We start from the raw sequence: 12,411 nt of genomic DNA, 5'->3' as shown, positions 1-12,411 counted from the left end.
TTCTGAAGATGCTTCGTATGGGTTCGAAGGTCTGCCACCACTACTTCCAGACGTATTAGGGTCATTAACCTTGACTCGACACTCTAGTAGAACACGAAATTGGCCATCTAACTAATTGACAACAACTGTGAATTTTTCAGGACTCGCCTTCCTTTTATAGGCCAATGAAATAGTGCTAAGTGTAAAAAGATAAGAAAATAATTATAATATATATAAAAAACTTTGGAATTCCCTACCCAATAACATCCGTCAAGCAGAGTCTATAAATATTTTTAAGAATCGTTTGCACAAATACTACTTAACTCTTACATAGTTTTAATTATGTATATGTTTCTATTGGTATATTGTTTTTATTTGTATGTTTGTATAAATATAGTGTGTATGTGTTTACATATGTGTTTATATGTTTATGTAGATATATACCGTTTAAATGTATTGTAATTAATTTAATTATATGTGCTAAACTTGCGTTGTTGATTGCGCACTACTACCGACATATTTTTCTTAGACTACTTTTATTAAAGGTTGCCTGGAAGAGATCGCTTTAAGCGATAAGGCCGCCTTTGCATACATTATTTGTTTTTGTATCAAATCGTTCTAAAATGTATCTTCTTTTTTGTGTGTGCAATAAAGTTTAATAAATAAATAAAATAATAAATTGCACTCTTTCCATAACCAACCTGTTTTTAATTCGACCCTAATAGATAAGTGACCATATTTTATCAAGTAAGGTGGTCAAAACTGTATCAAAACCAAAAAAAAAAGCTATTAATAATACTCATTATTGTAATAAACTTTTTATCAATTTGACCTTTATAGATAACAAATGATTTTATGAGTAATGTATAAAGATCTTATTACAACAAATATCTCGACAGCGGCAAGCAGCGGTAATGGGTAAACGTCTCGTAAAAAAAAAATTAACCCTTAAAACATACCATATTAAATTATATTGGTTAATTTTATTTTATCAAACTAATATATATAATACTAATTACGAAACGTTAAGAGGAGATTATAATTTATAAGCATTTAAAAAATGTATAATACTTATACAATTATATCAAAAAATTTCGAGTAATGTGGCGTTGAATTATAGTAACGCATTGCGTCAAAATTACGTTATTGAACATGAGTTAGCTTTGAAGCCTATTTATATACATTAAAACAAAAACAAAAAAAAATGGATAAAGAAAGCTTATTTATTAGACTATATTAATTTATTATTTTTATTCCATAACAACGACTTTCTCGCTAAACGGTTTTGAGTCGGCTTTGTATGGGGCTTTCCCATAGTGCAACGGCGAGAGTGCTCTCCGCCGGGTTTTGAATTACCCGTTCCTGCCGCCTCCGGTCGATAGCGGAACTGCACGGCGAGATGCAGGAGAGTACCTGAATCGGACTACCTTGGAACTTGTGTGAATTAAGTGCTCAACCCCGCCCATATACATATTTTTCATCTACCTCACCGGGTTGAGATAATATAATAAATATTTTCAATGCATGGTACTCAGGTTTTATTTACGACCTTAATAGACCAGGGGAAAAATATTAAATTAACCAGGAATTAACTGTGACAACAAATACTTAATTTGTATATTACTTCGAGAAATATTAAACACAAATATTCACACAACAATTCAATTCAATAAAAAAACATCAGGCACGAAAAATAAAATTAAGAAACCATAATGACATAAAAATACCAAAACCTCGAAATGAAAAATACGGAAATAAGAGCATTACATTTAAAGGAGCTAAACTATACCGTATACCAAAAACCAAAAAACATTAAAGAGGCAAACAGTATAAATCAGTTTAAGAGGCTATTAAAAATACACATATGTGAAAAATAACACAAAATAATAAAAATTGTGATAATAAGAATAGTATAATAACATAAAAATGGTATTCGACTAATCAAAAAATAAATAAAAAACAAACAAATGTATGCAATTTCTACTAACTCATACCACTTCCAATTCTAATCAATCTATGCACTTTTATAAACTAATGTTATAGTTGTTATACAGACAAGTTATAGTTCTAGTTGTCAACAACAGTACAAAACACGGTAATATGACCGTGGTACAAAGTATTCACAGATACCCCTCTTTAAAAAATATTATTTTCTGTATGTTTTGCGATTGTTAAATTAGGCAAATAACTAGTAATTTACGGTAGGAAAGTCAAAACTGTACATTGAATATTTTTTTAAAAGAATACTTGGGGTGTGATCTGCACTCGATACCGAAGCCAAAAATATAGTTTTTAGAATTTTTGTCTGTTTGTCTGTATGTTTGTCCGGGATAAACTCAAAAAGTACTGCATGGATTTACATCAAATTTGGCACGAATATTATTAAGAAGTCGGGTCAACATAATTATAGGCTACATATTATCACGCTATCACCTACGGGAAACGAGCAGTGAACCTTTATTTCTTCAACGTAATCTATAACAACGTGTAATTTAACGACGCATGGCGCATTTGAATTTTGTTGTTATTGTGTTAATAACCATGCTATAAGCTAGCTGCACACTATAAATAAAGATATTCTTTAGTATGTTTAGTATCAGCATTGCACCCGTGCGAAGCCGGGGCGGATCGCTAGTTTTCAATAAACCCAAAGTACCCAAAGGTTATCTGGAAGAAATCGCTACTTAGAGAAAAAAATTGCCTTTGTACATCTTGTATTGTATCTTTCTTTATATGTGTCTGTATTTCAGTGTACATTAAGAATAAATAAATAAATATTCCATGGATTCGTTCGACATAGTCTCGCTTACCGAAAGAAGTAAGTAAATTAGTCTGTATAAAGCAAAAAAAGCGCAAGATTTTTCTTTTAATGTTTGTTTTTTCGTATATTTATTTTTGAAAATATAGATTTAATAAATTCTCTTCGCGTTAAAAACATATTAAGGGTTATATATAAAGAATGTTGATTATTGAGACTCATTAAGAGTTAAGTAAACGCGGGTGAAACCGCGTGGTGTTAGACGACGATAGGTAGATTATGTATGCTATTCAGAACAAAATATTACATAAACAAAATCAACGTCATTCTTACCTCTGAGGCGATGTTGGCACCCATTAAAACGGCGCAAGGAATTTTCAGGCATCTCGTAATGATATGCGAGATCAAATCAATGCCACCGCCCTCTGCAATATCGAAGCCCTGCCAAATCAAATTACTTAATCACTAATGTGCACTGTATTATATACAAATAGGTATAATAATTTCTACGTAATCACTTTGATTTTACAATGATTTATTATTAGAATTGATAAAATAAAGATGGCAAGTGTACAATAAAAATCGTTATTTTTAAAGAAAAAATCAGAGTTGTGTGATCAGACTTCTATTGTATGTGCCTTTTTCTAAAAGAAATCTTTTTTTTTTTAATTTTAAAATAAGACGTTTGGCTTTGAATGAGTTTGAAAATAAGCCAACATTAAATATATATATATATATATATGTAGAAAATTAGAAAATTGGTATTAGTTACATTTTTTAAAATTAAACGTTAACAAGTATATGTGAGTAAAAAAAAACTACACAAGTGTCGTCCATTGATTTTAAAATTGTTCTATCTTAAATTTTAGATAATTACCTTAATTAGTGATAATGCGGCCGCTGTAGGCTTAATTTTACCTAATAACGTCGAACATAAGGTGCGCACAAATTGGTGGGGAACAACAAATATTAATAAGTCTGCGTCCTTAGCTGCTTCTACCAGGTCTGGTACGGCAACCTGGTAATAGGAGAATCTTTTGGTAAAACCTTAAATGAGTTTTATAGACATACTTAGTTCTAAAATAAAAATATAAATAACACATGTTTATCCTCAACGTCGTCATAAACCACGATAATTGTACCAATGGACAATCCATAAATTTCCATAGATTTCTATAGATCTTGCAACTCCTCTTAGGCCGTTTAACTACATGGTGGAGAAACTTCTTATTTTTGTTTCGCGATTACGTGTCGACTAGCTTCCAGAACCTACTGGCGCCAACTATTAATTATCGAATACCCAAACTATATACTCCATCCACTTCCGGATAGCGATGGGTTGAGATATGACATTTTACTCCAGTTCTTCTACAAATCTAAATTTCTTTCCCTTTCTTATAAAAATATAGGCTAGTAAGTCCAATTTGAGGCGAAGAAACTTTATCCTTTCTTATAATGCCAAAGCCAACCACATTTCTAAACCGCAAATAATCGTTAATAAGGTTGTGACGAAAAGAATTTGCGGAATTTCTTGATCACTCTCAACCAAAAGAGTTTCTCTATCAATTTTGTCAATAAATTAGACAAACTTAACACGAGTTCTCGTGCTCATTATCTTTTTAAGCTTTTAAATTCTGAAGTAATTAATTTCTAAAATTGATGCAATTTACTTTTAAATTAAATGCTATAAAATTTCCTAACTCACAACCTCTACTTTATCGTAAGGACGTGCCAATGTACAATTAGATATTATGTACATATACGGACCTATCTGACCTTTGACAAATACTGTTTTGTATTTTAGTGTCTGAGACATGTTACACTGGTAGACAAACTATCGATACTGACTACATTTTGAGTAAGAAGCTTGTGGCTGTGAACTGGGTCGTTGATCACTCTTCCAATATAAGAAAAAGTTGTTGAATTGATGTTAGATAGAACTAGATAAAATTCTTCCCTAGACTTTTAATAAAACTTATAATATTGCATTATAATTCTTATATATATGCAGTGCAACTGGTTCAACAGTTATTCTTCTTCAATGATTTAAAGATAAAGGTCCTAAAATACTTTTTTTTTTGGTATCGCAGGGGAACCCTTTTACGGGTGATATCCAGGATGCCCAGGTAGGCATTCCTAGACCGTATGTCGGCTTTAGCACTTGGGGGTGTAATACCGACCAAAACCCCTGCGGGAGCTTTCAGCCGCATTAATTGGAGGATACCGGATCTGCAGGCAACGGGATCCCTCCAGCGACAGGCTAGCCTCGGAGAAACGACCAGACTTCTCCTCCATGGGGACAGTCCGGCTCACCTCTGAACAATCCCGAAGACGCCGTGTCTAGCAGGACCGAGTTCCCATCCCGGCCCGACACGGGCACAGAGGCGTTACTGGAAGCGCATTAAGAAGCGCCTCCTACGCACCCCGTTCGTCGCCTGCGGACGGAGGCCTCGTAGGCGGCCCCCTCTCTCATCCGCTCGTCATTCTACTTCTGGGACATTACTGTCTCTCAGAAGGAGACCATCGCCTTCCAGGACTCGTCGTCGCCGAGTATCGGGGTGATAACGCTCGGCAATGACAAGTCCCCTCCGAGGACTGTCGTCAGATCGCAACGCAGCGCCGCCCATCTCGGGCACACCTCGAGGGTGTGCTGAGCAGAGTCCACCGTCGCGCCACAATCATGACATCAAGTCGTCGGCTTCCTTTGGGCCGTCCGACACAAGTATTCACCAAAGCAGCCGTGCCCGGTGAGAACTTGCGTCAGACGGAAGGTGAGGCGCTTGCGCTTACGGCACATCCACCGCTGAAGGAACGGGCGCAAGGCAGCCGTTACACGTGTGCCATACGGCTGCTGCGCCAGGTCCTCCCCCCACCTCCGCATTAGCGCTTCTTGCCTCATCCGGCGTACCCGTAGGATCCCGTCCAACGTGGGGTTCTCACCGAGAGCCCTCCTACCCGAGACGTATGAATAGGTCTCGGCAAGAACCTCCGCCACAAGCTCCACACACGGGGCGTCACCGTCTAGAGCAGTAGCTGCAGCCCACGATACCGAACGGTACCCCCGGATCACCCTCAACACGATGATCCTCTACGCGGCCTTATTCCTCGCAGTGACGCTATCCGCCCAAACCGAGGCACTGTACGTCGCCATACTCCGGCAGACTTCGGAATATAGCTGCCTGCAGGCGGCGCTGTGTCCTTTGGGAGGAGTCTGCCCAGTGCACTCGCCACCTTCACAACCTTCGGTCCCACCATAGCGAAGTGTGGGCCGAAGGTAACTAACATTGTAACACGAGAATTTTATATATATTAGATGTGTTTTATTTAAATATAAATAAACATTTAACATATAGTCACCTGTACCTAAGCTAAACAGTTTAATAGAATTAAATAATTCTAATATTATAACAACTGACTGGAATAGGTATTTAAAAATCATATTTTATAAAATATGTTGGTTTCAAAACTGTTTTTAAATTTGTTATTTAATAATGACAATTTTTTTATATAACTTTCAGTTGTTGAATTGAATAGAAAAGAAATAAGAACTACTTAACTATTAAAGCAAAGGAAATGAATTCTATCTTTTTTTTTCTTCAACTTTTCAGTGTATTTCCGAGTGATAATTTTTGAAATTAAAAAAGTAAAATAAAAGCTCCTATTTATTACATTCGTCTTAAACAGAGTAATCTTTAAGCAGATTTTATAAAAACAAAAGAACAAGTCAATCACTTATCATCAATCATCTTACTCAAGGTCACATTGCAAAAAATTGTGTGTAACAATGGCATTGAAAGTGTTCCAGTGAGGAAGTAGAACAAGAATAGAAAACATATGCCAAACTTGTGATTCTTGTGCCAACAATTATCTAATTATTACTAAATTAAGAAATATAGTAGGTATACCTACATAATCAATAATAATTGTATACACTTACAACATTAGGTGGTAGCTTGTGTCCTGGTAAATACTTCACATTTTCATGTGTTTCATTTATAATTTCTGTTAATTTTTTCCCATCAATCATTTCCTCGTACACCCACATAGTAACCCTGTCTTCAAAGTTCGGAAGACGAGCTGCATTACGTCCCACAATCTTAGCGATTGCAGAACCCCTGGAGAAATTGTTTTATTGTTTACATCTTTTCTATTTCTTTTCAAAACGATTGGTATTAAATTATTTACATATAATAAAAATAAAAAAGTAACAAATCAAGTTGATGTTTATTTATAAATAGGTACGTAATAACTTTCATTCTAGTTGATTGCTTTACTTATTATGTCATCAGTTTAACTCTTAAGGTCACGGAAACAAGATCACGTTAACATTACACATTTCATTATAAAAATAACTGAAGCCTTACCAGTTGCCCGAACCAACAATACAAACACGATTCTTTATTTGTTTCTCTGCCATTGTTTTGGTTTAAGAGGTTTCAATGATACAAAATAATTATTATCCAGTTATATTAAATTTTTCGTAAAGTACAAACGCGCGCTCTCACAACATTAATATTACTAGTCTTGAACAGTTGAACCTTGTCACAACTAATCAAGTATGTGGGTATGTGTAACTCCAAGGCGTTGCACTATAGAAACTGACAACGACGTTATCATTTATCACTGTGATATGCAGTGTTACCAGAAATATTTGCCCGTCTCATCGACAAAGTGCCAAAAAATTATCGTACTTTCAAAACAATTAACGTACACTTTTAAAAAAAATTAAAATTCAAGTTTTTGAGTAGAAATTACATCGAACAACTGTTTTCAAATGTCAGTCGGCTAAAAAAAAAGAGGCCATCTACCCAAAAAATCTGAACAACTATTTTCTAATGTCAGTCGCCCAAAAAAAATGTCGTCGTTGCTTTAAATTCATTATTTGTGGAGAAATCGTTGCATTTCAGTATTTCGGTAGGACAGACAGAATTATCGTACGTAGGCTTGAATTATCGTACATGTACGAAAATCATCGTACATTTAAAATCACTGAAGATATGTATCAACATAACTATAAGTCAATTAGCAAATCAACAGCGGGAAACTAATATTAAAGTAATAACTAACAAGCCACGGTCTTATATACAGGTCTTTCAACGGAGCTTAGTACTATAATGTCATAGCTTTTCGTTCGCGTCAACGCCGCTGTACGTCACTGCTTTCGATGGGTGCGGTCACGTGGTGCGATGCGCAGTGCGCACTACGCACGCCTTTTGAGTTACGTTTCATCGTAACTGGTTATATTTTAATAACGTTTCATTGTACTTGGTTATATTTTAAAAGATAATTTGATAGGAAACGAGACAGAATGCTATTCTGCCTTCGTTGCACAGCACATCCATATATCGTAATGCCTCTGGCGGCCGTAAATTGAAAAGATAAGCGCAACCATTAAGCCGACGCACCCCCTCACTACTTTTGTTGCGAGACCTGTGTAGAAAAAGAAAACCGTGAAATAATCTTATTATATCTAATCATATCTAATTCCCAAAAATATAAATATTTTAATAAAATAATTTTTCTTAAATAAATATTTTCATTCATTACAAAAATAGAATAACAAGTATCGATTCAGTTGTTCATGGTTTATCGATTACCAACAAATTAATTAGTCGCGTTAGAAATTAATTAATAAAAAAAAATTAAAACGTGTGGCACTCGGAGACTGCCGCGGTAAAGCTATTGCATAGCATTTTTTATCAACTTATAAAATTATAATTCTTTTATTTATGCATTATTTTTATTTCTTTGATATTAATTCAAGTTTTTTCTTTGATATTAATTAAAGTTACACATTTTGAGCATGGTGGCCGATAAGAAAACATTTATTTTTCTTTTATTGAATAAATGAGAAGTTAATATCGTTTAAAACATTTTTATTATCTTACAATAAATGTAGGTTATTCAGGAATTTTTATCACTGAAACTATAGGTTTATGGTAGCTGAGTGCTTACGTATTCGTCCGATTTCGGAGCAGCTCGTCTTGATCCGTGCGAGCTTCGTACAGTCGTACCACATATATACATATACATTAAGCGAACTCTCGGCCGAGCTACATAGTAGGTGGAGGGGGGTGTTAGATTTTATTTTCGTTACGGAATTTCTTGATTCGGTTGCCACGCTCAAAGCCCGCGAAAAAAGCTATGCAATAGCTTAAAAAATGACAAAATAAAAAATAAATTTGTGAACGTATTAATTTTAGGACTTTTAAAACTTAAAGTAAATGAGTTTTCAAGCTGTTATAAAGTTGTAAACACTGATAACCATTTTCTAGTTTTGACGAGCACGTTTTTACCCGACTTCAAAAAAAGGAGGAGGTTAATCAATTCGACCGTATATATGTATGTATATTATGTATGTTCGGGGATAACTCTGTCGTTTATGAACCGATTTTGATAATTATTTTTTTGTTTGAAAGGAGATATTTCTAGTTTGGTACCATGATACCAGGAAAGGGATACCAGGAAACCAGGATCTGATGATGGGATCCCAGAGAAATCGAGGGAAACTCTCGAAAATCCCCATAACTTTTTACTGGATGTACCGATTTTGATGATTTTTAATTTAATCGAAAGCCGATGTTTATAATGTGGTCACATTTAAATTTCATCGAGATCTGATTACAACTTTTGGATTAATCTTTGATAATGCGTATTTACTTGACTATTTTTTCGTCTACCTACGTTGTATTACTTGTTGATATGATGAAGTCGGTTTTTTTTCAACACAACAACACAATTATTTGTATAAGATCTTTACCTATTTCCTAAAGGCTCCACACATGGCTATTTGTATTTGCTGTTTAGTATTTGTTGTTTTTGACAAAATATTTGACGTAGGGGCAAATAGACGATACGACCGTCTACACATGGAGCCCAATATCAAAAAAATTAAGCTAAAAGCTTAAACATAATTATTTCCTTTGATGTTCCTTGAAAAACCGACAGAAGTTCCGTAAGCTGTGTTGTAAATTTGGAAAACCACTCTCCACACATGGAAGTCTTTGTCAAATATGGCAAATACCCAAACACAAATAGCCATGCATTCGCAAGAAGCTTATATAATTGTATAAGCTTCTTGTATAAAACATTCTTGTGCATTAGCCATGTGTGGAGCCACGGTAAAGAAAATATAGTAGAAAATTTGACATGTGTCAAATTGTCAATGTCATAACATCCTTTAAATAAAATATCCTCTGATATGCTTTTTATCGAATAAAACTTACATAATATCTTGTACATACATACAATAAATAAACAGGAAATATGCTAAGGTGACCACAAAATTAAAATAGTTTCAGAAAATTATGAAACGATATGACATCATTTTTACAGTAGACTATTTTATTTTACAGATTCGGTATAAAATCGGCTATTCTAGGATCAGCCGTTTATTATACAGTTGATAAAGGCGTTTGGAAGGATAGTGCAACAACAAGTGAACTTTACGAAGAACTGGAAAAAGGAGTTTCTCCTTACGTAGGAGAATTTAAGAAGCAAATCCCTTATGAGGTACCACTGACACAAAAAAAAATCCGTATTTAATTGAGTTGATTACACTTGAAATCTTTGTTTCAGCTGCCTCCTCTGCCCTCCAATGACAGATTGACATATTTATTTAAATATTACTGGAATAGTGGAGTAAAGGCGACATTCAGATTTCTTGTTGACCTGCCAACACATGCTACCAATGCTGCTTCGAAGTCCTACAATTATATTTCCGCTGCATTAGAGGCCGCTGAATCAACCTCTACCACTAGTCAAGAAAAAGCAAAATGATTTTTTATAGTAGTTTACTAACATGTAACACTTGTTAAATTATTAAAGCAAATTAAATATAATTAGTTTTGTATATATTTTATTTGTAGTATAATTATCGAATTACTTTCCTCTTATTTAAAATTAGCTAAAACTGTTGTCCACATATATTTTAATACACCCTGATCAAGTGATGACTAACACGTAACAATTTAATTCAGTCATTGGTCTTTGTTCAAAAAAATCTGCCATGAAGTGTAACTTATTGTTTGTTCGTCGGTTTCCACTTGTTTTTGCTATAGTTTAATAGTTTGCTTCAAGTGTTTAGAAGTGACTATATACATGAATGAACCGAGATGGAAGGTAAGAGACTTATTTTATTAAGTATCGTAAACCTTTTGATACATGTTTAGCTCCATTGACTGATCAATTAATTTTGTTGTAGAATGGAGTATTACCATGCTAGTCTTGTAGGTCCTAAAATGCTCATATACCTATTTTATAGTAGTATTTCATAAATAAATATTACATCGTATTAATTATAGCTTTTCAATAACTATTTCTAATAAATCAATTCAAGCGAAAAGAAAACTACAGGTATATAATTAAACACGAATTAATTTTTTTGGATAAAAAGATTCACTTGGTCTAGCTTTGTAGTTTCCACTGACACTTTAATTTTTTTAATTAGGTAATACCCAAGTAATACCTATTACCTAGTTGGATAATTTGGAGATGACCTAGCATTGCAAACATTTTTTTATTGTTTCATGTTATGGCACTTTAGTATGGCAGTATAGTACTTTTATCGATCGGCAAAATTACATTAATCGTATAGGGTCATTGCGCCTGTTCGCGTCCATCGCCCAATTCGCGTCCATTTTACGGATCTCACTTTGAAAAGTCTCGAAATTAAGTATACTAAAATAAGTCGAAAAGTAATTACTGGTAATACCTCAATGTATAAGAGGCACGCACGCATAGACAAAAGTTCCGTGCGTCCAAGCAATCCTGGGTCAAATAATTGTGTTTGCTCCCAAACGAAAAAAAACCGACTTCAATTACATCGACGAGTAATACAACGTAGATCGACGAAAAAATAGTCAAGTAACTACGCGTTATCAAAGATTACTCAAAAAGTAGTTATCAGATCTCGATAAAATTTATATGTGACCACATGATAAACATCAGCTTTCGATTAAATTAAAAATGATCAAAAGCGGTATACCCAGTAAAAAGTTATTGCGGATTTTCAAGTTTCCCTCGATTTCTCTGGGATCCCATCATCAAATCCTGGTTTCCTTATCACGGTACTAAACTAGGGATATCTTCTTTCCAACAAAAAAAGAATTATCAAAATCGGTACACCCAGTAAAAAGTTATTGCGGATTTTCAAGAGTTTCCCTCGATTTCTCTGGGATCCCATCATCAGATCCTGGTTTTCTTATCATGGTACTAAACTAGGGATATCTCCTTTCCAACAAAAAAAGAATTATCAAAATCGGTACATCCAGTAGAAAGTTATGCGGTAACGTAGGTCGACGAAAAAAGCGTCAAGTAAAAACGCATTATTAGATATAACTCGAAAAGTAGTTGTTAGATCTCAAATAAATTTAAATGGGACCAATTGGCACACACCACCTTTCGATTAAAAAAACATTTGTCGAAATCGGTCCACCCGGTCAAAAGTTCTGATGTAACATACATAAAAAAAAATACAGTCGAATTGAGAACCTCCTCCTTTTTTGGAAGTCGGTTAAAAATAGTTAGTGAGGGCTGTTCAACAAGAGAGCGCGAAGGCACGGAATAATGAGAAGAAAATAGTGGGCAGCGGTTCGTTTGAAGGTAAGTCTTTTATTGTTTTATGTCTATTTGGATACATAGCTGTTTCTAGGCGTTGGTTATGATAAAAGGAA

At 34.4% G+C, this 12,411-nt stretch overlaps 2 protein-coding genes across 4 annotated transcripts in view; one reads left to right on the top strand and one right to left on the bottom strand.

Annotated features, from left to right (window-relative positions):
* Nucleotides 1–7,543, bottom strand: part of LOC123655274 (glycerol-3-phosphate dehydrogenase [NAD(+)], cytoplasmic) — a 31,863-nt gene extending 24,320 nt beyond the window's left edge. The window contains exons 1-4 of one of the 3 annotated variants that reach the window (XM_045591086.1): nt 7,102–7,543; nt 6,675–6,852; nt 3,615–3,755; nt 3,071–3,178 (exon numbers count right to left, since the gene is read on the bottom strand). In XM_045591086.1, coding sequence (XP_045447042.1) covers nt 3,071–3,178; nt 3,615–3,755; nt 6,675–6,852; nt 7,102–7,154 — 480 coding nt within the window. In that variant the 5' untranslated portion in view covers nt 7,155–7,543. The remainder of the gene's footprint in view (nt 1–3,070; nt 3,179–3,614; nt 3,756–6,674; nt 6,853–7,101) is intronic. The other 2 variants (XM_045591088.1, XM_045591087.1) reach the window with 2 other exon arrangements.
* A 2,266-nt stretch (nt 7,544–9,809) lies between these two features.
* Nucleotides 9,810–10,578, top strand: LOC123655277 (MICOS complex subunit MIC13 homolog QIL1). The gene is made up of 3 exons (XM_045591090.1): nt 9,810–10,011; nt 10,093–10,249; nt 10,316–10,578. Exons 1-3 carry the CDS (start codon nt 10,004–10,006, stop codon nt 10,514–10,516), a joined length of 366 nt encoding a protein of 121 aa, XP_045447046.1. The 5' UTR covers nt 9,810–10,003; the 3' UTR covers nt 10,517–10,578.
* The last annotated feature ends 1,833 nt before the right edge of the window (nt 10,579–12,411 follow it).

This window comes from Melitaea cinxia, chromosome 7, assembly GCF_905220565.1.
Source record: "Melitaea cinxia chromosome 7, ilMelCinx1.1, whole genome shotgun sequence".
Classification (NCBI taxonomy): Eukaryota; Metazoa; Arthropoda; class Insecta; order Lepidoptera; family Nymphalidae; genus Melitaea; species Melitaea cinxia.
Note: the sequence above shows the minus strand (reverse complement) of the source record. Positions and strands in the feature narration are given on the sequence as shown.

Excerpts from the sequence above, each read along its gene's own strand:
- LOC123655277 (XM_045591090.1), top strand. Across the intron at positions 10,250-10,315 it reads AGAAGCAAATCCCTTATGAG|CTGCCTCCTCTGCCCTCCAA; the intron begins GTACCACTGACA and ends TCTTTGTTTCAG.